The sequence below is a fragment of the Larus michahellis genome, chromosome 3 (genome assembly GCF_964199755.1).
Source record: "Larus michahellis chromosome 3, bLarMic1.1, whole genome shotgun sequence".
Classification (NCBI taxonomy): Eukaryota; Metazoa; Chordata; class Aves; order Charadriiformes; family Laridae; genus Larus; species Larus michahellis.
This window is the reverse complement of record NC_133898.1, coordinates 75,109,328-75,137,116: the sequence shown is the minus strand read 5'-3', so window position 1 is coordinate 75,137,116 and position 27,789 is coordinate 75,109,328. Positions and strand designations below refer to the sequence as shown.

At 43.7% G+C, this 27,789-nt stretch overlaps 1 protein-coding gene across 1 annotated transcript; it reads right to left on the bottom strand.

Annotated features, from left to right (window-relative positions):
* Positions 1 to 287: 287 nt before the first annotated feature.
* SERINC1 (serine incorporator 1) lies at positions 288 to 26,488 on the bottom strand. Its single transcript, XM_074580850.1, has 10 exons — positions 26,110 to 26,488; positions 20,033 to 20,194; positions 18,464 to 18,657; positions 9,544 to 9,623; positions 9,221 to 9,358; positions 8,087 to 8,256; positions 7,874 to 7,964; positions 3,846 to 3,987; positions 3,508 to 3,738; positions 288 to 1,949 (listed from the first exon to the last, which is right to left on the bottom strand). Exons 1-10 carry the CDS (start codon positions 26,146 to 26,148, stop codon positions 1,811 to 1,813), a joined length of 1,386 nt encoding a protein of 461 aa, XP_074436951.1. The 5' UTR covers positions 26,149 to 26,488; the 3' UTR covers positions 288 to 1,810.
* Positions 26,489 to 27,789: the final 1,301 nt, after the last annotated feature.

Here is a 27,789-nt window from a genome sequence, read left to right as displayed (position 1 = left end):
GCAACACGATGCAGTGGGAATGCCCTTACAAGCGTGACACGTGTTTGTGTTTTCAGAGGGAGGTTGCACAGGGCAGAAAGAGAAGAACTGTCAGAAAACTCCATACAGGGGGTTACGTGTGATCTCCCAAAGCACCAGGAACTGCCTTACAGGTGCCCTGGGCATCACTGTCAGCCGTTACTGCTCAGATGACAAGTGCTACAAAACATGCCAGGAAGAGAGATGAGAAGACAAGATTAAGCCCTATCCACACACTTGGCAGGAGTACGAGACACCAAAAGCCACTGGACCTCTTCATCCAAATTTATTTATTAGTAAGGTAACAACATGTTGAAAATTATTACAAGTCTTTACTAATCCTCCTTCCATTGCCATCTCAAGTTTGACTGACCTGTCAGACTTTTGCAGAAAATATCAGTGTTTAGGTGCAGAATTAAAATAAAAGCTTAGAGAATAATTAGCAACAGGAAGTAACGGTCTAACCACCACGGTAACAAATCAGCACGACATCTGCTGAGGGTTCTAGGGTCACTCCCAGTCAGGCTGCTCTAGTCTCAAGCTGCAGCAAGTAACAGAGAGATAATGTAATGTAGCTTACATACTTTGGTTACAAAGCAGCAAGCACAAAAGCATTTAGGATTTCATAACTGCACAGGAACTATACCGTATTTTAATCAAACAAACAGATTGATGTCTTACCTCATGCCTAGATTTAGACTTTCTAGGCTCAAGTCCATCTCTGGCAATGGACAACAAGCAAAATACCTAATACATCAAAAGATTTCAAAATTTAGAGCCCAAAATATATTAAGAAACACTTTTATTGAAGCTTTAGTTAACGCAAGCCTCTTTTTGTTACTGTAATTTCAGTGCTCCTTTCCCTCAATTTCTTTTTTAACCACAATACTCAAAAAATTCCTCTGAAGGGCTTACACAGTTTCCACCACTTGGCTCTTTGCAGCTCCATGATTGTAGCTTAGCCAAGAAAATAAGTGGCACACAAAACAGCAATAAATTACAGCACAGCTATCCCATTTAAACTACTTTTTTAAAAAAAAATAATAATACATAGATGCACATTGTAAACAGGTGCCTTAAAAACATGCTTCTGAGCATCTGATACCAGGATGTTTTTCCCCCCAGGGTGTCTGTCCTCCTGCCTGCAATGGGACACACCGGACCCAGCAGCACCGAGGAGGACATCGGCTCCTCCAGCTTCAGGTGCAGGTTTCCCCGCTGAACACAGGCCCTACAGGTAGCACTGTCCTCCAAACAGGAACAGGTCAGGCTTTAGTGCCAAAATGCTGCAAGACGTCCAATGAACTCCAACATACACAATTTTGAGTCTAAGAATGCTTACTTCAAGACTTACTTTGGAATCAAGGCAACAAGGATCAAAGGCAGCCCCTTCCTTTGCTTGCAAAGCCTGATCTAATACTGGTTTGTCACCCTAATTAACACTTGCACTTTTTTTCCTACAACTATTTAATGCAATTGAGGGGAAAAAAACCCTACTTCCAAAGGTCTTGATCTTACATTAATGCTCCTGAAGCACTCAATCTAGGAGTAATCCTATGAAAACCATTGTTATAGCAATTGTCACTGAGCTCAGCTAGAAAAAGTCATTTAGTGAATTGCCAAAAGACATGATTCACGGTAATCATGCAGAATAAAGCAGGGCATACTACATGGAGAGCACACGCACACACGCGCGCACACACACGTATTTACAACTGCACTACTCTCTGGAATACTGTTTGTTTCAAAGACAGGGTGAAGCAAGCACAATATCCCTAGAGAGCAGCACAGCTTAGTCAAAGTCACGGTTTGTAAGAACCAGCGGAGCAACCAGAGTCCACACGTACAGCACGATGCCAATCCAGCTGGAAGATATCTTCACCCAAACAGACGGCCATTTGCTGGTCATTGTCTCATAAGAAGAATCCGGACTGTGAAAGAAGGGGGGGAGGGGGAAAAAGAGATAAGTTGCAATTTTTGCTTCGGTATGACATATTTTGTGTAGTAAGCCACTCTTCAACACTGTTTTCACAGTGGATCACTTTCACTTCAGCTCCACACCTCAAAGGACATCTCTACCCTCCTTCTTCCCATCAGTTCACAACAATCTATACAAGAACACCATCCGAAAGTTGGTGTCACAGCAAGGTGGAAAGCAACAGCAGCCCCAAAAAATATTTAGTAAGAGAAGCTGTCAAGAAGCAGAAAAAATTACAAGGAATCTCTAAGCAAATCTGTGGAAATGCAGGAACTGGACAGCACTTACACAAATAATGCATTTCACCTTGCCAAAAGACACCACCTAGAATTAATAATCTTGATGTCATACTGAGCTTAGCAGGGCCACAAATCAAATCCACAGCAGGATTATCTATTAAGAGTTACTTTTGAAGGGAACACTTCTCTGGTGTTGCTGTTTTGATACAAAATATCCTTTAACAAATTATTACAGACCATAATTTTTTTATTTTTTTTTTTAAATTCTGAAGAACATCTGCTCAGGCTGTTAACATAGTAACAATTCACACACAGGAGGACTATTCTATTGTGAGGATTTCTTTCCGGGAGCAGACAGCCCAATTTCCTTCCACCAGACCCTGGCTGTCACAGAATGAGTGAGGTTGGAAGGGACCTGGTGAAGGTCATCTGGTCCAACGCTCCTGCTCAAGCAGTGACACCTAAAGCCAACTTAACCAGGACTACGCTGAGATGGTTTTTGAATACCTCCAAGGATGGAGACTCCACAACCTCCCTGGGCAACCTGTGCCAGTGCTCAGTCACCCTTCCAATGAAAAGCTATTTCCTGATGTTCTGAGGGAACCCCCCATGTTTCGGTTTGTGCCCACTGCCTCTGGTCCTGTCACTGGGCACCACTGAAAAGACCCTAGCTCCATCCTCTTTGCGCCCTCCCTTCAGGTATTTATATACATTGATATGATCTCCCTGAGGCTGACCAGCCCCAGCTCCCTCAGCCTTTCCTAGTATAACAGATGCTCCAGTCCCTTTGCTGGACTCTCTCCAGTTATGTCCAAGTCTCTCTTGCATTGGGGAGCCCAGGACTGGACCCAACACTCCAGATGTGGTGTCACCAGTGCTGAGTAGATGGGATGGATCACCTCTCCCTGAACCTGCCGATGTAACACTTCCTATCTCTCCTTTTTGCAGCTTTCTGTACCAGACATGGGCCTGGTATTTACTTATTTTTATCTGTTATGGAATTTTAGACTCTATCCTGTTCACTTCAGCAGGACGTATTTCAGCAGTCTAGTGAATCATGAGAATTATCCTAGAAATTATGATAGGCACTTGTGAACAAGGCTGGCTACGCCAATTTTCAATTCATTTAATACAGATCAAACAGTATACTACCCTTGAGAAGTTCTGTCAGACCTACATTCCTCACAGCACACAACTTATGCCTCCCTGTCCAGCAAAAGATAGCGTCTTGTATGCTCCTTATTAATACAATATATTATCAAACGTAAATACCTGTACCAGTTGGTAAGTGTCATCATGATATACAGTGAAGCCAGGAAAAGCATGAAATGAAAGAAGGAGTAGCTGTAAGTAACTCCATCCCTCTCGTTATCTATGGCGCGGTGAACATCATCTCCATCGTCAAGGGAGCCGTCACTCCTGGGCATTCCGTCCTCTATCAGTGTTGATTCATCACTGGTCAGCATCAGCTTGTTAACTTGGCTGTTGTTGGATGTGCGGATGCTGCATTGGACAGGAAAGGACACAGTACAGTTACCCAAATAAATGCAACTTAGTATCTGAAAATGGGAAGTAATACAAGTTAATAGGTATTTTTAAAGGAATCTTACCTTGAATAGAGAACACACAGCAAAAACAAAACCAGTCCTACAATTCCTTGGGCATCCCACCACTGAACTACCTGGCCTTGGGTTGGAATGGTGGTGCTGTTGTAACCAATGATGCTCAGCAAACTCGGGTTACAGCGCCTGTCTATGGGGGGAAATTACATTGGAACTCACATAAAACAAGAACAGAACAAATATTTAATAGTACACTTCCACACTGAATGCACAGGAATAGAAAGGAACTTTGTGACCGTGACAGTCTCAAAGTAAAAAAGCTTTGAATCTAATTTTAGCCTACAGTCTCTCTAAAGCAGGCAAATGACAGTGTGGCATAAAAATCTGTCTCTTTGCAGAGATAAAAGGATTTTAAACTTATATAAGATCTGCATCAACTGCTTCACTGTTCCATCTCATATAATTAGATGCAACAAAATAAAAGTGCTCTGCATATTAAGCTTTAGAAATTCTACCGCCAGAAAGTAAGTTTGACAAACATAATACTCTGTAGAGATGGGGTACCAGAGTTCTCTCAGAGTTGGAAAAGAATGCTACAAAGTCAGCATCATATTATCAACAGCTCCCAACCCACAGCATCCACAGGTAACACAGATGAAACAGCCGAAAGTAGCGGACAAGCTTATTTCCCCATAATTAGTGCAGGAATTAGATACCATTCTCATCTATGCTGTTATACAGAAGCACAGATGATTATCCATAATTAAGATAAAAGCATCAGAGACCACATTAAAAACACCAAAAATCAATATTTAGCAGTTTATTTTAATCACCAGAATTTATGGATTTATTGATTTATTTATTTAGAGATGCTCGGCTGTCTTCAGACACAAGACACACTGAAAATATTAACGATTTTTAAAAATCCTCAATTCCGAAAAATGCAATCATTAGCATCTCAGTAACCAGGTAAGAACTTGACACTTGGTAGGAGATGAACCTTCCAGACACCTTAGAAGAATTGTAGTAATCTGCAAAATCTCATCTTTCGAATAGTGCAATCCTACAGATAATTGGTAGAAAGTTTTCCACATGATAAGCACAGGAGCAAGTGAAAAACATGTTATCTTCAGAAGAACTATTTCTTCAGTATTATTACAGAAAGCTGGGGTGGGGGGAGAGAACATAAACTAATGAGTCCTACCTATAACTTGCCTGCATTATAGTATCCCATCCTAACACTGCCTCGCAAAAAGGTGAAGATAATGGAAATCAACTCTCGCCTCAGAGTTAAACCAGTGCTTTTGGAGAGAAAGCCCCTGAGATGTCTGACACTACCACCCAGACGGAACTGGTAAGGAGGAGACTTCAGTACAGACAGATTGCAACGAGGGCCCAGACCCTTCTCCTGGAGAACAGGCAAGAGTTAAAAGGCTGCACAGTATCATTGGGGCTGAGATGGAGATAGATAAGTGGTTTGGGAACCATGCTCCTGGGGCGGACAGCACAGAGAATGAGGCACCTTGGACCCTGATGACCCACAGAACCAGGAGTCTGCTTCAGTCCCCACCCTCCAGCGTTAAAACCAAAACCAAATGTGAAGCTTTAACAGCTTTTGACACCCACGAGCAAGGTCTGCAAGAAGCACACGGGTGGATACCACAAAAAGAACCAAGTGTTTGTAGTGGGTGACTGTTAAAGGGCACCAAGGCGCCCATCTGCTGTCCTGACAGGGATCACAAGAGGTGTGCTGCCTTCCAGGAGCTAAGGAATGAGCAGAGGACTGTTTCCTCATACAAATGTTGGATGTGCCAACCAGGTACGAGGCACTGCTGGACTTGCTACTCACAAACCAAGAAAACCTGCTCCATAACATCTCGGTTAGTGATAGCCTTGGCTGCAGTGATCACAATATTGTGGAGTTAGTACTAAGACAAAGGTTTTAGATTTTAGAAGAGCAAACTTCAGCTCACTCAGAGCTCAGCTGGGAGGGATTCCATGGGAAGCCTCAATGGAGAATACAGGATTGCAGGGAGTTTTTAAAGAATGCTCTCCTGGAAGCAGAAAAACAGTTAATCCCCTTTAAAGGTAAGGGAAGTAGGTGGAGCAAGAGACCCCCCCTTGGCTTAACTGTGAGCTTCTAAGTCTGCTCAAAACCAAAAGAGAAGCATACCAGAGGTGGAAAAGTGGCTGAATACCCATTAAGAACTACAAGGGCATTGCCAGGGCACGCAGAGATACATCTAGAAAATCAAAAGCTCAGCTTGAACTGAAATTGGCCAATTGGTCAAAAAACTACAAGAAAGGGTTCTTCAGGTACATAAGCAACAAGCAGAAAGAAAACAGTGGCCCACTGTTAAACAGGAGAGTGAATTAGTCACCAACAACACTGGAAGGACAAAGGTTCTCAACACTTTCTTCACCTCTGTCTTTACCAGCCCTGCTGGGGCCCAGGCCTTGGGAACAGCAATCCAGGTTGATGCAAACACAGACCCACCGTCAGTGAAGGAAGAGTTGGTATGTGAACTATGTGAAGCTTGACCCCTACAAATCGATGGGCCCTGACAATACCCACCCAAGAGCGTTAGGAGCACTGTCTGATGTTGTGAGGCCGCTCTCCATAATCTTTCAGAAGTCAGGGAGATCAGGGGACGTGCCAGAAGACTGGAAGAAGGCTAATGTCACCCCCATCTCAAGAAGGGCTTAAAGGAGGATCCAGGAAATTACAGGCCCATCAGTCTCACTTCAGTCCGTGGAAAAGTTATGGAATGAATCCTCCTGGGGACCATTCACAAGTCAAATGAAGCATGTGACTAGGACAAGCCAGCATGGATTCACCAAAGGAAAACCATGCTTGACAAACCTGATCGCCTTCTATGACAAAGTAACCTGCTCAGTTTATGTGGGGTGACCAGTGGACATTGTCTACCTGGATTTCTCCAAGGCTTTCGACACAGTTCCCCACAGCCTCCTGCTGCAGAAACTGATGTGTTACGGTCCAGACAAGTGGTCTGTGTGGCGGGTGGGGAACTGGCTGAAAGGCCACATCTAGAGGGTGGTGGTAAATAGCTCCTTTTCAAACTGGCAACCTGTCCACAGGTGGGGTCCCCAGTGATCAATATTGAGCTCAATGCTGTTTAACGTCTTCATAACTGACTTGGAAAATGGGATCAAGTGATGAAGGTTGATAATGACACCAAACTGAGAAGCGGACACTTTGGAAGGGAGAGCTGCCCTGCAGGAAGAGCTAGACAGTCTGGAAGAGTGGGCTAACTTATGAAGTTCAACAAGGACAAGTGTAAGGTCTTGCACCTGGGAAAACATAATCCAGACGTGCAGCACAAGCTGGGATCTACCTGGCTGGGGAGCAGCTCTGTGGAAAGGGACCCGGGGGTCCTAGCGGACAAGCAGCTCAACATGAATGAACAGTGTGCTGCTGCAGCAACGAAAGCCAACAGCGTGCTGGGTTGCATCAACAAGGGCATCACCAGCACAGATAAAGAAGTCATTATCCCACTCTACTCAGCACTTGTCAGGCCACATCTGGAATGCTGTGTTCAGTTTTGGTCCCCGCTAGACAAAAAAGATGTCGACAGGTGGGAGAGGGTCCAGCGAAGGGCGACAAAGATGATTGAATGACTGGGAAGCCAGCCAGATGAGGAAACGCTGAGAGAACTGGGTTTGTTCAGCCTTGAGAAAAGAAGGCTTAAGAGAGACCTTATCACCACGTTCCAGTATTTAAAGGGTGACTACAAAGAAGACAGACTCCCTTTTTACAATGAGTCACATGAAAAAGACAAAGGGTAATGGGTACAAGTTACTCCTAGAGACATTCTGATGACGCAAGAGGAAAATTTTTCACAATGAGAACAATCTCCCCAGGGAAGTAGTGGATTCCCCATCATTGGACACTTTTAAGATTCAGATGGAGAAGGTCCTGGGCCATCTTGTCTAGACTGTGCTTTTGCCAGGAAAGGTTGGTCCGACTGATCCTTGAGGTCCCTTCCAACTTGGTATTCTACGTATTTACTGCTGAACTGGTTACCCAAAAAGCCACGTATCGCTACTACACTTACCTGGTTCATTGGTCATAGCTGACCAAGTCAAATACATTGTGTAAACTGTGATCACAGAAGACTGCAGCAAACCAGATCTTGGCTGAGATTCCTATAGAAGAAGTCATGAAATAGCAAAGTTAGGAAATTAAATGATCTCAGGCATGATCATATTACAGGTTTCTGGGACTGATAATACAGAAAAAACAAAAGATAATGGAATTAAAACTATACCTGAATCCTTGGCAGAATTGACATTACAGAAGCACCGATACACAGCAGCATATTAATACTGATGAATGTCTTGTTTTCAGAACAACCTTCTGGATGAGTGTAATAAACATAAAACAAGACGATAGCCACTAGAGACAGCAGATAATTGATAGCTGTAGCTGACAGCAGAGCTGTGAAAAGAGACAAAAACAGAGTTAAACTCGTTAACAAGGGAGAGTATTAAAATTGAAATAATATTGCATGATTATCAGGTTTTGGATATGGTATACAATGACGGAATTAGAGAGCAGCTCTGAGCGCTGAAACATAAAGGAAATCAGTTCCTCTCAATAAATACCCTGTTAAAAAAAAAGAACACAATAAATGGGAAGCCTGAAGCCATACTTGATTCTCCAGTTCTGTAACAGCAACCAAGAAGAGCAAGCATGAGGGAATACAATTATACTACATACAATTTGGTTAAAACCTTAAAAAAAGAAACTAAGGGATTACTTCTCCAGTAGAAAGAAAAACAAAATCTTATGTCCAAATTCCATCTTATTAAAAACACTAAAGAGTGAGGTGGCCATTGCATGAGGACAGGCTGTGCTGTCTTTTGAAACACCTAAATTATCACATCTGAAACACTTTATTAAAATTAACGTATCGTTTCTCCTGTGAGATCACTTGTACTGTTCTTCACCATCTCAGCCTTTGACTCAGCATATACCTTCCAAGAATGATCGACTGGCAGACAGGAAGAAAAAACAATTATTTGAGATGCCTATGCTCAACATGAAGCAGAAGCAGGCTACTTCATTTTTAATCAGCATTGAGGTGTAGCAAACCCTGTGGCTGAAAGAAAAAAAAGAAAAAAACCAAAAACCTACAACTGCCACTGCTGTGCTACCATAAACTGATGCCCTGCTCCCAGGCATTAGATCTTACTACTCAGAGGCTGCTGCCCCCCTCCCTTATTTAACTTGACATCAAAAGGACAGCAACACAATGGAGCTGAACTACACCATCTGAGAATACAATACTTATGCACAAAGCAGCCCTTCTGCACTCTGGTAAAACATATTACTCACTGAATAACATATTTAACATAATGCACAATGAAATTTAGAGCTTGTTTGTAGTACAGTCCTTTACCTGCATACCAGCATCTTGAGTTTCCTTCCTCCATTTTCTCAACCCAAGATTCATTCCAAGAGTGGGCAAAGTCAATAAGCAAGACCAGCTGAATAAGAATAAAGCAGAATGCTCCAGCCATACCTACGTAAAACCACACTAGAAAAGAAATAAAACAAACCCAGTTCAGAACCACAGATAATTTACAGCCATGTCTTAATGTTCCTAAACACTGAAGAGTTACACAGCTACAATAAAAATGTAAAACATCAGCATGCATTTAGTTTTGTTTTAAAACCAGTTATGATTGCACCACGATACAGTGGAAGATAATATTCCCTTACCAGTTGTAAATGGTCCCTCTGGTATGAAGAAAGCTCCAACACTAATTGCAAGTGCTGTCGCAAATTTAAAGAACCAGAATCTAAAGAGAAATTTAAAAAAAAAAAAAAAAGTCAGGCAACTGCTGAAGTCTGATCTAGTTCACAAAAACTCAAAAGTACATAAAACGCACATCCTTAAGAGTTCTTTGGTAAATCACTCATTCTTAACTTGCTTCTTTTGAAGTAGGATAAAAATCTTATTTTATCTGCTCAAGATTTTTATTCTCCAGAAAGCTACGCTTAAACTGTGCTAGACTGACACAGAGTTTGATGCATTTCCCAGAGATATCTCATTGACGTATTACATCTGAAGCTATGGTGGAATATAATTGTGAGGGGTTTGGGGTTTTTTTTTAAAAGGTTTTTAACTAGAGCAGTGAGATTACTAAACTGCCTGCATATCAGAAAAAAGGGGTTAAAAAAATACCTAACTGTTCTTCATATCAAAACCAAAAAAAGGTAGAAGATCTGATTGGTGCCTACAATGACAGAAAACGTAATGCTGGAGTTCACTACTAGTCTCGATTGATTTCCTACAAGAGAGAGAGATGTACCAAAGCCTGCGTTCTTCCCACCTAACTTCATACTCTTTAGGCCTACATCTCATAAGGTTTTATCACAACAACAAAAGCAAAGGATTTATCCTTCACAGAAAAGACACAATCAAATTCTAAGTCCCTGTTCCAGTGCAGTAGAATTGGATTCTTTTCCCCAGTAAAAAATACACACTCATGGCCAAACAAAACAGATCAGATGTTTCCTAGAAAGGAGATAAGGAAATATCTTCCATCTCTTCCATCTCCATCCATCCATTCTCCAAACTCACCCAAATACAGACTATGTACAAATATACCCTGCATACGGAACTTTAAATAAAGAGTTATGCCAAAACTACAAGAAAGTGAAGATTGTTTTTTCTGATCAGACAGCCAGCCAGCTCCAAATATAGACACAGTACCATCTACATGTACTTCAAAACTGAATATAGCACAAAGACACGTACCACACCCCTGCAATGTCAAACCTTGCACAGTTTTCAAGTTTTCTGTCCCTTCCCTTTCTTTCCGCTATACTTCGAGCAAGTTTAATCTCTCCTTCTGGCTGTTAGAATTGGGTGGTGGTGACCAGAGGAATAAATTCTAATGGCGTGGAGAGGAACTATGTGAGATTACAGAAGGGCAGAATTCACTGGGATACAGAGAAGTGACTAAACTCAGTTTGAAAGCTTGTCCTGGTTTGAGGTAAAACAGAACCAATTTTCTGATTTGTAATTTTACTTTTTAGCTGTGCCTCTTCTAACTGACTGAAGTCTGAAATTAACAGCATATTGTTCAGAAACTGTTCACTCCCAGAGTGATAAGACCTGATTATACCAAGGAACGGTATGCACAGAGGCTCTTGCTCATACTTATTGCTATAACAACCAAGGTCAGCTCGCTTCGCTGTTTGCCCCGTTAGAGGGTCGGAAGTGGAGAAGCGTAGAGAGGTCCCACCTGCAGGGAGGAGCGGATAGGACAGGTGACCCAAAACTGACCAACAGGGTATTCCATCCCATATGCATCACGCTCAGTATAAAAGCTGAGGGACCAAAGGGGCAAGGCTGCTTTGGCTCGCTCTTTCTTCAATGGCCGACGTCTGAGGAGGACCCTGTCTGTTCGTCTGCCTTTGATCCCGAACCAAGCATTCCTGACTCTAGGTCCGGAATTCAGCTCCTGTCCGTCACTGACTCCAGTCTGGGACTTTCCCTGTGTCTGCTGGTGATGCGATCATCATCCTGGGAGCTGGATCCCATCATCCTGGGACCAGGTCGCTACACACTGGGCAAACGAGCAGCGAGTGGGCGTTCCCTGGGTGTCACCTGCAGAACCACCCGGGAGCACCATGACAAGGGTGTACTTCCTGGGCTGGAGAAAAGGGCAGCCAAACAGGGAGTGACACACCAGTCCAATCACAGCAGTCTGCACAGCAGTTCGCGCAGGATAGAGTTGAAAGACTGCCAACCCAGCCAGGTAGCAATGGTAACTACTCGCAAGAAGACTGTGGCATCCATGAGATCCACAACCACCAGGTATGATGCAGCCTCTCAGACAGAACTCTTGTGGGAACACAGACATCAGGCTGTAGGGTGTGCCCTGCTCTCACGCAGGTGTCGGATGGCAGCGATGGGCACGCCTGCGGGAGATGTGCCCAGGTAGAGGATCTCCTCCGATTAGTCATGGAGCTCAGGGAGGAGGTAAGTAGGTTGAGAAGCATCAGGGAATGCAAGAGGGAGATAGATTCTTGGAATAAAATCCTGCATCCCACGACAGAAACCCAGCAGGCAGACAGAACCCCTGCAACAGAGAACTCCCTATCCGCTGGCACCTCAACTGAAGGTGGTAACCTGGAGGACAGGGGACAATGGCAGGAAGTTCCTGCACGGCGCAGGCACCGCACTCGAGACAGCCCGGCGACTAGACAGTAAATTATCCATGAGCCAACAATGTGCCCTTGTTGCCAAAAAGGCCAATGGAATCCTAGGCTGCATAGGGAAGAGTGTGGCCAGTAGGTCGAGGGAGGTCATTCTCCCCCTCTACTCTGCACTGGTGAGGCCGCAACTGGAATACTACATCCAGTTTTGGGGTCCCCAGTTCAAGAGGGACAGGGAACTACTGGAGCAGGTCCAGCGTAGGGCAATGAAGATGATCGAGGGACTGAAGCATCTCCCTTATGAGGAAAGGCTGAGAGAGCTGGGACTCTTTAGCCTGGAGAAGAGAAGGCTGAGGGGAGACCTTATTATGGCATACAAGTATCTAAAGGGTGGGTTGAAGGAGGATGGTGCCAGACTCTTTTCATTGGTTCCCAGTGACAGGACAAGGGGCAACGGGCACAAGTTAGAACATAGGAAGTTCCGTTCAAATACACGGAAAAACTTCTTTACAGTGAGGGTGACAGAGCACCGGAACAGGCTGCCCAGGGAGGTTGTGGAGTCCCCTTCTCTGGAGACTTTCAAGACCCGCCTGGATGCAGTCCTGAGTAATGTGCTCTAGGCAATCCTGCTTTAGCAGGGGAGTTGGACGAGATGATCTCTAGAGGTCCCTTCCAACTCTGAAGTTTCTGTGATTCTGTGACTACCCCATCTTCCCAGGTGCTATTATTTAACAGGTACAGTGCTCTGCAGAGGAACCTGGATGATGACGAGCACAATAGTTCTACCTTGGAGGCGTCAGCGATGTCTAGCCAGACCTCCCCCCACATTAAAACCTCTATGGTAAAGAAGAAAAGACGGGTCCTTGTCACACGTGACTCCCTACTGAAGGGAGCAGAAGGCCCAATATGCAGACCGGACCCGGTACATAGGGAGGTCTGCTGCCTCCCTAGGGCCCAGGTCAAGGACATGAAAAGGATGCTTCCTTCCCTGGTACGGCCCTCAGACTACTACCCACTTTTGCTCTTTCAGGTAGGCAGCAACAAGGTAAAAAGAAAAAGTCCAAGGGCAATGAAGAAAGATTTCAAGACCCTGGGACACCTGGTCAAGGGATCAGGAGCACAAGTTGTGTTCTCATCCATCCCCCCAGTTGCGGGGAATGACGAGGGGGTAAATAGGAGGAGCCAGCAGATCCATGCCTGGCTTCAAGCCTGGTGCTATCGGTAGGGCTTTGGGTTCTTTGATCATGGCCTGATCTACAAAACACCTGGCCTGCTGGTAACCAGCGGGAACACCTTGACTTCCAGGGGAAAAAGGGTTCTAGGACAAGAGTTAACAGGGCTCATTGAGAGGGCTTTAAACTAGATTTGAAGGTGGGTGGGGACGGTACTGGGCTTGCTGGCAAGGTGCCAGGGCGTAGTTGCTCAGCGCTCGTGGGCCAGTGTGCCAGTATTTCTGAAAGCCAGAAGGCACACCACATCTCAAGGGTCAAAACTACACACACGACTCCCTCTCTGAAATGCTTATACACCGATGCACGCAGCATGGGGAATAAGCAGGAAGAGCTGGAGATCTGTGTGCGGTTGCAGGGCCATGATCTCATTGCAATTACTGAGACATGGTGGGACAGCTCACATGACGGGAATGCTGTCATGGATGGCTACGTCCTTTTCAGGAAAGACAGACCTGCGAGGTGTGGTGGTGGAATTGCCCTCTATGTGAGAGAGCATTTGGAATGCATCGAGCTCTCACTAGGGGCAGATGAAGAGAGGGTCGAGACCTTACGGGTGAGGATTAAGGGACAGGCAAATATAAGGGACACTGTTGTGGGTGTTTATTACAGGCCACCTGATCAGGATGGGGAAGCTGATGAGTCTTTCTACAGACAGCCGAAGGTAGCCTCGCAATCGCAGACCTTGGTTCTCATGGGGGACTTCAACCACCCCAATATCTGCTGGGAAGACCACACAGCCAGGCATGTACAGTCCAGGAGGCTCCTCCAGTGCATTGATGATAACTTCTTGACACAGGTGGTGCAGGAGCCAACAAGGAGAGGAGCACTCCTGGACCTGATACTGACAAACACAGAGGGACTGGTGGAGGACATTAAGGTTGGGGGCACCCTAGGTTGTAGTGATCATGAAATGATAGAGTTCAGGATCACGGGTACCACGCAGAAAATATCAAGAAGTAAAATTACAACCTTGGATTTCAGGAGGGCTAACTTCGACCTCTTCAAGAAACTGCTTGGAGAGATCCCGTGGGCTAGGGCTCTGGAAAGCAAAGGGGCTCAAGAAAGCTGGTTGATAATCAAAGACCACTTCCTCCAAGCTCAGGATCGGTGCATCCCTAAGAGAAAGAAATTGGCCAAGGGACGCGGGAGACCTGCACGGTTGAGCAGGGAGCTTCTGAAAAAGCACAAGCGGAAGAAGGAAGTCTACAATAAGTGGAAGAAGGGACTGACCCCTTGGGAGGATTACAAGAATGCCACCAGAGCGTGCAGGGATGAAACAAGGAAAGCCAAGGCCACCCTGGAATTAAACCTGGCCAGGGATGTCAAGCTCAACAGGAACGGCTTCTACAAGTATATTGGAAGCAAAAGGAAGACCAGAGAAGTTGTGGGCCCACTGTTGAATGAAACAGGAGCCATGGTGACAGAGGATGCGGAGAAGGCAGAGTTACTGAATGCCTTCTTTTCTTCGGTCTTTACTGCTCAGCCCAGCCCTCAGGAGTCCCAGGCACTGGGGAAAGTAACAGGGAAAGAAGACGACTTCCCTTGGGTTGAGGAGGATCAAGTGAGTGATCAACTAGATATTCACAAGTCCATGGTCCCTGATGGGATGCACCCAAGAGTGCTGAGGGAGCTGGTGGAAGTCATTGCTGGGCCACCCTCCATCATCTTTGAAAGGTCCTGGAGAACAGGCGAGGTGCCTGAGGACTGGAGGAAGCCAGTGTCACTCCAGTCTTCAAAAAGGGCAAGAAGGAGGAGCCGGGGAACTACAGGCCGGTCAGCCTCACCTCCATCCCTGGAAAGATGATGGAACAGCTTGTTCTGGGCGTCATCTCAAGGCATGTGGAAGAAAAGAAAGCTATCAGAAGTACTCAACATGGATTCACCAAGGGCAAATCATGTCTGACTAATCTGATAGCCTTCTATGATGGAATGACTGGATGGATAGATGAGGGAAGGGTGGTAGATGTGGTCTACCTTGACTTAAGCAAGGCATTTGACATGGTCTCCCACAGCATCCTCATAGGGAAGCTTAGGAAGAGTGGGCTTGATGAATGGACAGTAAGGTGGATAGATAACTGGTTGAAAGACAGAGCTCAGAGGGTCGTGATTAGGGGCAGAGTCTAGTTGGAGGTCAGTGACGAGTGGTGTTCCCCAGGGGTCAGTACTGGGTCCAGTCCTGTCCAATATATTCATCAATGACCTGGATGAGGGGATAGAGTGCACCCTCAGCAAGTTCACTGATGACACCAAGCTGGGTGGGGTGGCTGACACAGCAGAAGGCTGTGCCGCCATATAGAGAGACCTGGACAGGCTGCAGAGCTGGACAAAGAGAAACCTTATGAAACTCAATAAGGACAAGTGTAGGGTGCTGCACCTGGGGAGGAATAACCCCATGCACCAGTACAGGTTGGGGGCTGACCTGCTGGAGAGCAGCTCAGCTGAAAGAGACCTGGGAGTCCTGGTGGACAACAGGATGACCATGAGCCAGCAATGTGCCCTTGTGGCCAAGAAGGCCAATGGCATCCTGGGGTGCATCAAGAAGAGTGTGGCCAGCAGGTCAAGGGAGGTCATCCTCCCCCTCTACTCTGCCTTGGTGAGGCCGCACCTGGAGTACTGTGTCCAGTTCTGGGCTCCCCAGCTCAAGAAGGACAGGGAACTGCTGGAGAGGGTGCAGCAGAGAGCTACCAAGATGATTAGGGGACTGGAACACCTCTCTTATGAGGAAAGGCTGAGGGATTTGGGTCTCTTCAGTCTGGAAAAAAGACGGCTGAGGGGGCATCTTATCAATGCTTACAAATACTTAAAGGGTGGGTGTCAGGAGGATGGGGCCAGGGTCTTTTCAGTGGTGCCCAGTGACGGGACAAGAGGTAACGGGCAAAAACTTGAACATAGGAAGTTCCACCTAAACATGAGGAGGAACTTCTTTACTTTGAGGGTGGCAGAGCACTGGCACAGGCTGCCCAGAGAGGTGGTGGAGTCTCCGTCTCTGGAGACATTCAAAACCCGCCCAGAAGTGTTCCTGTGCAACCTGTTCTGGCAGGGGGGTTGGACTAGATGATCTCCAGAGGTCCCTTCCAACCCTATGATTCTATGATACGGTTTTGTATATATTGTATACTTTTTTCTCTTTAATTTTTATTATTCTATTATTATTTACTATTTTCTTATTTATTATTATTTTCATTAAAGTAGTTTAGTTCTTCTTCTAAACTCATAAATCTCCTTATCTCTTCCTCTCCTCTCTGAGGAGAGAGTGGGGGGAAGGCCATGTGTCATTCTGATTGGCCAATCCGGTCAAAACCGCGACAAAGCTGAACTAACTTACAACATTTACGGTGTAATACATATCCCACTAAAATTAGTTTTGGAATCCACATGCGGAATTATTTTTTTTTTTACGTCAATGTCATTCTCCATTGTAGAAATAAGAACAGATTCAAGTTTGTATAAACTTGACCTCTAATTCCAGAACCTTGCATTCTGTGCAAGCCAGCAACAATCCCGTGAATACACTGTAACTGGTTTTTTTCTATTACCCTTAACCTGAGGCAAGAAACCATTCTGACTGCTGTTACAGAAGAAAAGAAGGTGAACATTGGCACTGGACCACATTATTGGGCTTAACTTGTATGCAAGTATGAAAAAGGAAAACCTAATATTCTGAGTATTTCAAGCCAGTGACAGAAAGACTACATTGCAACGTACTACTGAAGATCACAATTTCAAAAATCATAAAACCATGGTTTTCATAAAGCTACCTGTAATGAATACTACTATTGAAGCAACTAGTTATTACAGAAGTGTTGGAAGTAACTTTATTAATTATTCCACCAGTAACAATTAACAAGTGTCATTTTTCCGTTTATCCTAGCGCTGATGCTAGATTGTCTGAGAAGAGAGAACTGCTATGGGTTTCATAAATAGCACCCAAATTTGTAGAGCACAACTCCAGGTAAGGGTATCAAGAAGATCCCAAACACTTAAGATGCGGTTTTAGGTAGAGATACCACGTCATGTAAAAGGGGCCTTTTATTGTAAAAAACACGAAGTGTTGACATAGAATGTACCCGAACCATTTTCCTCCTGCTTGTAACAAGTATGCTCTCCTCAGCAAAGCAGGGCAGGGGGAAAGGCCGAACTGAGTTACTGCTGCTAACGCATCTTAATACTGTACCCAGCCTCATAGTCTTTAGACAGAAACAAACAAAAGAGTAAACAAAGCAATATTCTGCTCAGTCTTAATTATCTTCTTTTCCCCTACAGAAATAATCTGAAATTTTTCCTCATTTTATGCTAGAAATGTTTAATCTTATTATACTGAACATAAAATAAAAATGCCTTCTTAATTTTTATGGCTTAGCTGTTAATAGCTTCCATTAAATATAATCACCTTGAAGAAGTAGTAGCCTAAGCAATCACTGTGACCATCAACACTAGCAGACAGCACAAATGGGTTTATGCTTTCTAGTGCCATGCCTTAGTATAAAAATTTCCATCTCCCTCGTTCAAGAAGCTACATTACATGTAGGCTGAGCCTGTATGAAAAATACCACTTGTGTCAACCTGCAAGCTGAAATTCCACTATTATCTTCCATCTGATAATGCTAACTATAATAAAATACAAAAGAAATGTATTGTGAAGCTCAGGAAATAAATACGTAACTCACTCTTCTTTATGCAGAACAGAAGAGTGAAGAAGAGCCAGCAGAGGGGAGGAGATATGTTAGATATCTCTGTGTGTGTGTATAGACACCTATATATCACTGTTACCATCTTTAAAATAAAACTGTTCAGCAAAGAGCAAGCGCTTAAAAACATCAAAGTCAGGAGGAACGTAATTCCTAGAGGACAGATCTGGCTTTTTAATCTATTTGATGAAAACATCTCAGTGGAATGAAACTTAGCACCATTATTTATGTCTGAATTTTGTCATCTTTGGACAAAAGCAGAACCTCTAATCTTGGGAAACCTCTGAACAGATTATCCACTGACATAATTCAGGCTCTGAAAAATGACAGCCATGTGTATCTTTTCCTCTTACAAAAATTAATCTGCCATGTCTAAAACTCTAATGTCTTTGAATACCCTCTACTGCAACAACACTCCTCTAGCCACTATCAAATTCTCTGTATGTGGAACAGTAAATTTGACCAGTGTGCTCAGCCACAGGCTTTATTTTCACAGTAGCTGTATCTCATACCCACACACCACCCATCTCAGTTCTCATTTCTGTATCTTACCCATTGTGCACTGCTGCTCTTGGGTCGTTGCTGCTTTTCACTTTGATCATCAATAAGGAGAAGAGAAGGAAGAACATGGCCATACCAAAGCACACACGGTACACAGCTTTGTAACCAACTAGTACATCGCAATTCACGTGGCCGTGCACACCAGGAATAGTTGTTCCCATCCCTCCATCACAAAATCCAGGAATCTGTGATAAATACAAGATACTTCAGTGATCTATAAATCACATATTTCTGTGAGTAAATATGCATTAGCAATTTATTAATATATAACTCATTAATATTGTAACTTTACGCAAACTATTAACATTGCTAGAAAATATGACACTGAAGAGCGGTACTATTAGTTACAGTCTAAACAGAATATTCAACACATTCAAGGAAAAAAATCCCTCATAGGCAAATTCTAAACAAAACCAAAAATATATCTTATTAACAGCAGCGAGGTCGGGGTTTTTGTTATTAGTTTCAGAATTTCTCAAAGAAATGCAGTTTTCACTTGTTGATCTGAATCCAGGGATAAATAAAAGATCTGGGACTTGGTAAACTTGACTTGACAGTTAGTATCAAGTTCATGACATAGCTAGGAGAAGGCAGCCTGTTTACATTTCTTTAAAGCAGAGACAGCCTCCCTAAAAAAAAGTAACATCACAATCAATTAGAAGTATCTGTAACTTCCATATGAAACAGCTGAGAGCATCCTTTCCAGTCAATACCAGGACATCAGTAACACCTTTTTGAAATCAAATCATACTCCCGAAGGCTGTAATTTTCCTTCCTAGGTGACTAGCATGGCGCGATCTGAAGAAATAATAATGGTTACTATGCTACACTGAAATAAACATTTACAGATGAATCACTTAGGGGGACAAAAATCAAAAGCATACCTAACAGATGTTACTATTTACTAGAAAAAAAATTAAAGACTGCAAAAAGAAGCCTAACAGAACCAAAGCACATGCAACCCAAGTTCAGTGAACCTGTAAGCTCTCCTCTATTATAGTGTATATGATTTTACATACACCATCATATCTTCATATAATAAACTGTAAAATCCTGCAAGCACTTCCTATTATTCTTAGTGAAAAATATGCTACTATCATTAGTGAAAAATATTTGTTATGCATTTGCAGACTTTAAAATAGAATTTTAACTAGTACAGTACAATGAAACTATAAGATATCTTAGATTGTGGTTATTTTTCATTCTTTTATTAACAGCAATCAAAATTAATCAAGTGCCACAAATAAAAGCATCTCAATATAACTTAAATCTCAACATATATAAATTATATTTTCTTGTTTGACACAATATTTTATTTTTTCTGCTCTGAGATATTAAAGAAGGGGTGTGACTTTATTCCTGAATACTGCTTTTCATCTATGCAGTGACTGTCTCACGAGTTCTTTGCTTATTTGTTCTACAATCAAATTAATGGTGACTGTGAAGCACAGGTGACAGCAAAATTACGTATTTCCAAAAAAAACCCATGCTTTCAAGGTGTTGTTTACAATTATCTGTGACATTTGTTCTACCAACATGTTAGCAAAGAAGTAATCTGACCTTCTTCAGCTGCTCTTCCATGCCCGGTATTAACATCACACAGGCAACGCTCACACCAAGAAGTAAAAAGAATGCATAAATCAGCCGCGTTATGGTGGAGTTGTTTCCACTGGGGCAGCATCGGCAGAGCAGGCACGGGGCACTTCCACACAAGCACGGTATCTGACAGAAAGACAAAACACAAAACAAGTTCTTTAAAGAGTCTTGCATTACTAGATTTCAGTATTTAACCAGGCTGCCTAGATCATCAGAAGTTATGATGGAAAATGATTCTCCTGTGCATCTCATCACTAGTGTAGACTAAGTCACTCCAACATGTTACAGAGCCCCCTAATGATCTTGGCAGCGCTTCCTAACATACCATCATACAGTGGAATTAGTGCAATGTGAAAAGTAATCATTTATCCATTCAGAGGAAATAAAGGCTGGATTCAGGCTTATTTGTTCTCCTGAATTTTATTTAATTTCAGCTAAGTAAGATGCAAGGATTGCTTTTAGTTAGCAACTATATCCTCCCTTCCACAGTTGCAGAGATTAAATAAATACACCACAGAAACAAAATTTGAGTGCCACTAGGATCTAGGTACACTTTCAGCATCTGACAGAGTAGGGCCACAACTGTCACTGGGGCCATCAACATTACTGGAGCACAAACAACAGGTAAAATAGCCTAAAACTTATGTTGCAAATTTTTGCATATTTAGCAACTACTCATGTATCACATAATTCTCTGTCAGATGGCAAAATTAACTTATGAAATGACAAAGTTACAAACCACAATAACAAAGCAAACACACAGTACACATATTATCATCACTACCAAATACCAACGGCAAAAGTGGATAGGAACACTGTACAGCTGTAACACTATGAGGGAAAAAATTAGGACAATTCAACACTTGAATTCAACTCTTAAAACTGAAAATTGTGGGAAGAAGGAAAGGGAGCAGATAGTGCCATTTCATCAGGTGAGAAGATTAAAAAAACAAAACAAAACACACACATACACACAAAAAAAACCCAGACACACAACAAAAAAACCACCACAAACGAACTTCATCCTGTTGCAATTTTCTGACACTTGCTGAATGACAATTCAGGAAGGAGAAGAAGGGTAAGATTCCGCAAGTAAAGTTAAACCAAAAGAGGAAAGGTACAATCAAAATGTTTGAGGGTTGGGATTTTTTTTTTTCTGTTTACAAATAAATTATTCTGCCTAGAGGACCATATCCTAGAGAGCAGTTAACAGCTAAGTTTTGGAGGCCACATATTTTTCAGGTACAGTAAAGTTACCAAGTGAGCACTGCCTTATCTGAGCTACAAGAGACTGTGCAACTAGTGACAAAGACACAGAATGGTGGTAAAACCCAGCTTTTTCCCCAGCACATATGCAGGGACACCTCCACCATGTGACAAAAGCCGTAAATGTCAATCACCACGTCAAAGACACCACATAAGAACATAACCAGTTACATGGCCACATGACCAATGCCATGACAATCATCCAGTAGGACTGCCATGTGTCAGAGTGAGTTGTTACAAGTTTAGTCATATGACAAACAAAAATGACAGCAGTCTGACTGGACAGGGAAGGCCCCAGGGCTGGCAGGGAAGAGCAGACAGACTGCCACTGTGCCCTCGGCAGCCTCCTGAGGACCCCTCAGGAAAAGGCTCAGATTATCAGTTCTTACACGTTCAACCAGACCCACACGCTGAACCCACAAACAGGGTCTTTTAAATAATTTCCTTGTATTCTTTTTGTAAGTGTGTTCCTTTCCAAGAATGGAGGAGCCAAGAATTTTCATTCCGCTATGCTACAGAATCATTTTAAATTAGCAAACTTCACCATTAAACTTGTCTTGCTAAAAAACTGAATCTAGGTAGATTCTCATTATAACTATTTCAGTATGTAAAAGATAATATATTGCCCTTTTTTACCTCCTCCTCCACTCAGTATCATTATAGCACAAAGGCTATGAAGGTGTTGATTCCAGGAGAGGTTTCATCTCGATGTAGGACAGACATTTTTTTTACAGTGAAAACAATCAGCCACTGGAACAGTCTCCGAGGATGTGGTAGAGTCCCCACCACTGGAGGTTTTCAAGATGCTAAATCATCTCATCTAGGCTCCCCTTCCCATGAAAGGTTGGTCCTTCGAGGCTGTTCTATGACTGCAACCAACTATATTAGGGACATCTATGCTTGGTAAGCAGGAAACATAAAGTAAATATTGGCTTAGAATGCATTAGGATTTTACAGTACTAATGTATTGCAGTATTTCCTCCACTCACACAAATAACCTTCCTAGTGAAGAATATGTCTAGTCTGTTCAAAAAAAATTACTTTCTCGAACTAATTCTATCTGCATTAATATTTTTAAAGATACTTTTGAATAAAAGGTTGAATTGGGCTGAGTAGAACATAAGCCTAAGCTCATTTACAGCAAGGACTGTCCGGCATAAAGTCATCAGGGTTAAATTGTTTTTTAAATACCTAAGTAATTCAAGCAGCTTCCTCCTGAGTGTGTCAAGGGGAACAGAGAGGAATGCGTTTTTCTACAGACAGGGGAGGCTTCTGCCACTTTATTTCAGTGGCTGAATGACTGTCTTCCCCTCGATGGGAAACAATGTGCCTCAAACAAAGCAATATACCTCATTTAAGTGTCTGAGCTCCACCACCAGCTTTTAAAACATTTTGCCCCCAAACTGCTCATCTTTACAAGCCGTGATCATGCACGTCTCTGAACAAGACACCTACTGATACTGTTTATGCAAGTCAGGCACTTCTACAAGGAATCACATTACAGTCCAACTCCCTCCTTTTATCCAGGCAGAACAAAATATGTAACATTCCAATAAAATAATACTATTGTACTATTGGCAAAAACACTTCTAACAAGTAACAGAATTCAAAAAGAACAGAGAGCAAAGAACATCTGACCTATGGAATTAAGTTTATCAGCAGAAGAGTCAAGGACAGTTTGTGTCACTTACTTTCTTCCTAAATTCAGAGTATGTCTCCCGCAAAAAAATACTACAGTACAAAGACTAAGATACTACAACACAATCAAAGCTTAATAGTAAATCCCCAGGTGCAGCCCAGCTTAGTCAGAGATGCAGACAAAGAGCTACTCTACAACTACTTTTGAGCTTGCTTTCTTAAGGAAGTTTGGACAACATTTACTAAGTCATGACCACATAAACCTATAGCCATCCAGTAACATTTGGACCTGACAACCAACTCACATCCCTGCACATTTTTGAGAAAAATAAGCAGCTCAGTGGTGTTCACTGAGGCCAAATATGAAAAGATGACCCACACACCTATTTTGGGAGCACCCATCTGGGCAGACAAGTCAATTCATGCCTGCTAAACTAGTCACTTCAATCTCTAGGACAGTGTAAATTGCCGGAAGAACACATAACAAGATGCATATTGCAGGAGAGAGGAGGAGAGAGAAAACTCCACAAAAGCGCTGACTGAAAGTCAACTGCCCCTGATGCACACCAAACAGATTTTTAATATCAAACATAATCTTCTTACTGGGGTAATGACTAAGTTATTATACACTGGATTAAGTATTTGCAAAAACACTAAGCCCCTCACTGGGCCTAGTCAGGTTTTAGCTACATCATCCCTATTCATATGCTTAAAGGAACCGATTCAATCAAGATCTTTGCCTTTATAGTGAATATTTAAGTGAGAGAAGCAGCAGCTCTGCTATTTCAGAGAACAGTGCAATAGAGGCAAGACCCAGCAGAGTGACAACAGCACTGCCTGACCAATCTAGGTTGCCAGGATCAGAAGGCTTCTGGTGAGATGACAGTGCTCTTAAGGCCTTCCCCTCATCTCTAACAGGCTCATCTTTACTCTTAAAAAACACTAAACTGAAACACTGCCGAATGAGCCCACAGTAGGGCAGACCTACAACCAGCAGTAACACCACGCAAAAAAAATCGAGAAGAAATAAAGGTATGAGGCAAGGTCAGGTAACCCGGGCAGCTCTGCATGGCACAACACACAGCCTTTCAGAGAAGCTACACAGCTGAAACAATACTGGCAGCAGCGTCTTCCCAGACAAAAGAGGAGCAGTTTTCCTGGCGGTGCCACAGTCAGCACTGCCACAAGCATTGCTACATCTGGTTCCCCTGCTACCTCACCCTCACAGCTTGCTTCTCTTTCAGAGCCACAAATGCTGTGTATCCTGACATCTCCTTGGAGAGCAGCGCAGATTTATCCTATAGGAACTATGCTAGAGGCTTTAAGTGCTGACTAGCTATGGTTTTATAAGTGGAAAGAAAATAAACACTTAAAAGCCACCTGGGGGAAGGAGGAGGGAAAAAAAAAAACACCAAGAAAACCCACCACACAGAAAATCTCCCTGATTTGTTTGGGCACTTTAAAGGAAGGGATGGGTGTATGAGGGTTAGTTACCCACAGTAAATCTGACTTAAACAAGATTACATGCTCATGTAAATAATTTTATCTAAAAAATCATTAGCTGAATTTCTCTGTACAGAAACACTCAAACCAAGAGCAAGTTAGAGGGATTCTTCATGCACTACAAACACCAGCCACTTATGAGAAAGGCTGTTTATGCACTTGAAAATCCAGTACGTATTAACTCAAGTATTTGAGTTAAAACCTATAGTTATACTGTCACTTAGTATTTGACAATAATTAAAAATGTTAACGTTAACTATATTCAGCTAGTAATTAAAGCCTAACTGGCTGATCCATTAAGTAGTGTTTAAAATGTTAACTAAAGCAAAATGAAAACTGACAGTACTTTGTTAACAGGATATCATCGGTGTTCTAGTCGCTTATTTATATGCGTATTGGCCTGGAAGCTTCGCTCATACAAATTTACCAATTCTAGGATCATTTCATAGAGTTTGTATAAGAGATTAAGGAGTTAAGTATTATCTAATTAAATATCAATCTGTACAATCAATCAAGGGGAACCAAAGTTCATATATATTAATAGCACAGAAAATAGGAGCTTGGATCAATATGAGGCTTTGTTAGACCACTAAGTTGTGTGCGTGAACTGTTTAAATATAGGTAATTTCATTTAATCCGAGCACAGTACAATATTTTTGCTACGGAAAATTCAGATTTTCACAATCCCACTGACATTTTAAGCCAAATGTCTAAAGAGTCACAATCCAGCTGATTGTGTCTATTTACATAAGGACTAGATTTGGAAAAACGTATCACTTAACCTTAAAACTGCAATGCCTCAACTGAGGACTGCTATGCAGGATCTCTTCTCACTTCTGTGTTTTTATACATGGTGCTAACAGTTTTAAAAACACCTCAAACTATTGTTTCCCATTAAGAAAAGTCACCTGACGATGGTGACACACCACCGCAGACTACTGTGCAGCGCGAAAACGATGCCTCGATAAGACAAAGATGCTACAAAGGGTGGAGCTGCTCAAGACAAACCCGTAAGAAAGAGAAATGAAATACAGTCATTACAATCAGGGAAACGCGTGAATTTTACTTCTCCCGAAAGAAACGCCGAACTTTCTAAGCATTTAATTAGATTTTTGACACCTTCACAGATTTGGGGAGGAGGAATTTCACTGTAACGCCTCCGCCCCCAGTAACGCGCATTAAGCAGCGACTAGCGGCGCGACAGGCCGGCCTGCCTAAATAAGTACCGAAGCTCCCCATCGCCCCACGGAGACGGCTTCGGCGGATCCCTGGGGATCCCCGGAGAAGCCCAGGGCGGGGGGGGAGAACACGAACGACACCCACCGGGGGGGCGCGCCTCAGGGCCCACCTCCTCCAGGCCGGCCTCAACGGAGCGGGGGCGGCAGCCGCTGGGGGCGGCAGCCGCTCGGGGCGGAGAAAGCCTGTGTGCGAGCGGGGAGGGGGCCTGCAGCCTCCCCGCGCTTGAGGAGACGGGAAGGCAGCGCCAGAGACGGTCCCGCCCCGGCAGGACAAAGGCCCGGGCAGGCAACGGGCGAGGCCCGGGGATGGGGGGGGACAGCACCGGCCGCCGCCCCCGGGCCTGCGACAGGCAAGGAGGGGTAGGGAACCACCGCGCCCGCCCGCCCCCGCCTTACCCAGCTCGCCATGGAGCAGAGGCCCAGGACGCCGCCCATGTTCGCGGCGGGCTCCGGCTCCCGCTTCGGCTCCTCAAAGATGGAAGCGCGGCAGCCTCTCGGCGAGGTTGTTTACTGCTCCCGACGGCGCTTCCGGCTGCTGTTAACGGCAGCGGCTAACGTCACTTCCGCAGGGAAGCCAGAGGGAGGCGGAGCGGCAGCGGAGGGGGCGCGGCCGTCGCCTTTTCTTCATGCGGGCTCGGGTTCCTCGCCGTCGGGCTTGTGGCCGGGGGAGGCGCCGATCTGCCCGGAGCTGCCTGGCAACCCCCGCCTACCGCTGCAGGTGGCGGCTGGCCTGGGCCGGCGACAGCCTCGCTGCTCACAGGCCCCCGCGCCGCCTGCGGCTTCCCCCGGAATGGCGGCCGCCCGCGCCGTCATCGCGTTTTGGTCACCTGCCCTGAGGTGTTGAGAGGGTGTAAGGTGGTTGAGAGTTGTCCCGTGCTTCTCCGTTGCCTCCTTGTGCCTACCCGGAGCTGGGAGTGCGGGGAGGCGGGAACGTGTCACCAGCAGCAGTAGGGCGGCCAGCCTCTTGTCCTGATGCGTGTCCGTGTGCTTCCCGAAATCGGCTAATAGTTGAGCTGGGTGGCTGTAGTCTCCCTGACTTCAGCAGTACTACAGGGGAGGCTTCATCCCATAAAAACCAAATAAAATTTTCACCACATCAATTAGAGAACACAATTCCTAGAAGTACCAGTGAGAGCAGTGAGTTTGCAGGGCCCTTCTGGCTGCCGTGGTGGTGCTGTGTAGAAGAAGAACCTAACCCAAAAAAGGAAAAGTCCAAAAAAGAGGAGTGTCCAAAGAGAAAAAAAAAATTTCCTCAAAATTATTGAGAAAATAATTGGACAATCAAGGAACAGAAAACGTACATTTTAATAATGTAGACATAATGATACCGAGGACGCTGCCTCAGCGGAAAAATACAACCATGTCATTTGTCAAGTGTGCTTTAATATCCAAAAGTAGGGACTTAAGGAGGATAAATAAATAAATTGAATTTTTAAATAAAATACTTAGCAGTATGAGGCAGAACGTTTCGTATGGAATAAACAATATGTAACTTCATTTTACAAATTAAAAAACATGTTTGGCTCTCAAGTTTATCTTACTAACATATGCAGTGATGATTCTATTACATAGAGAGGCACTGCTCAGATTGGGCTTTTCTATGAATGTTGCTATCGTTTATATATCATTTATAATTGATATGGTTTTTATTATATATTTACTGTATATATCATTTATAATTTATTTTAAAGGTAATCCTATTTTCATTTAAAGGTAATCCTATTTTCAAAATCAAATATGAAAAGAAAAAGCTGAGAAGGAACTTTTGCAGGCTGAAGGTTTAAGGCTGCAATTGTTGTCCAGTGAAAAAAAAGGGAATGGGAATAATTAACAAAATGGTTATAGCTACAAGTTTGAAAGGTAAGCACACAGAATTGGTGGACCTTGAATGCTGAACTGAAATAAAATGCGGCTCCTCGTCCTTATCAAAAGGTTAAGAAAGCTTTTGAAAGCTTCTGTAAAAGTAAAAATCTCGGTAGAGTGGTGGTACTTGAGGGTGGGAGGGGGGATTGACAGTTAACTAGGGTACATCTGCTCCATAGCGAAATAGTCTACTTGCCAGTGGCCACCAGGCTG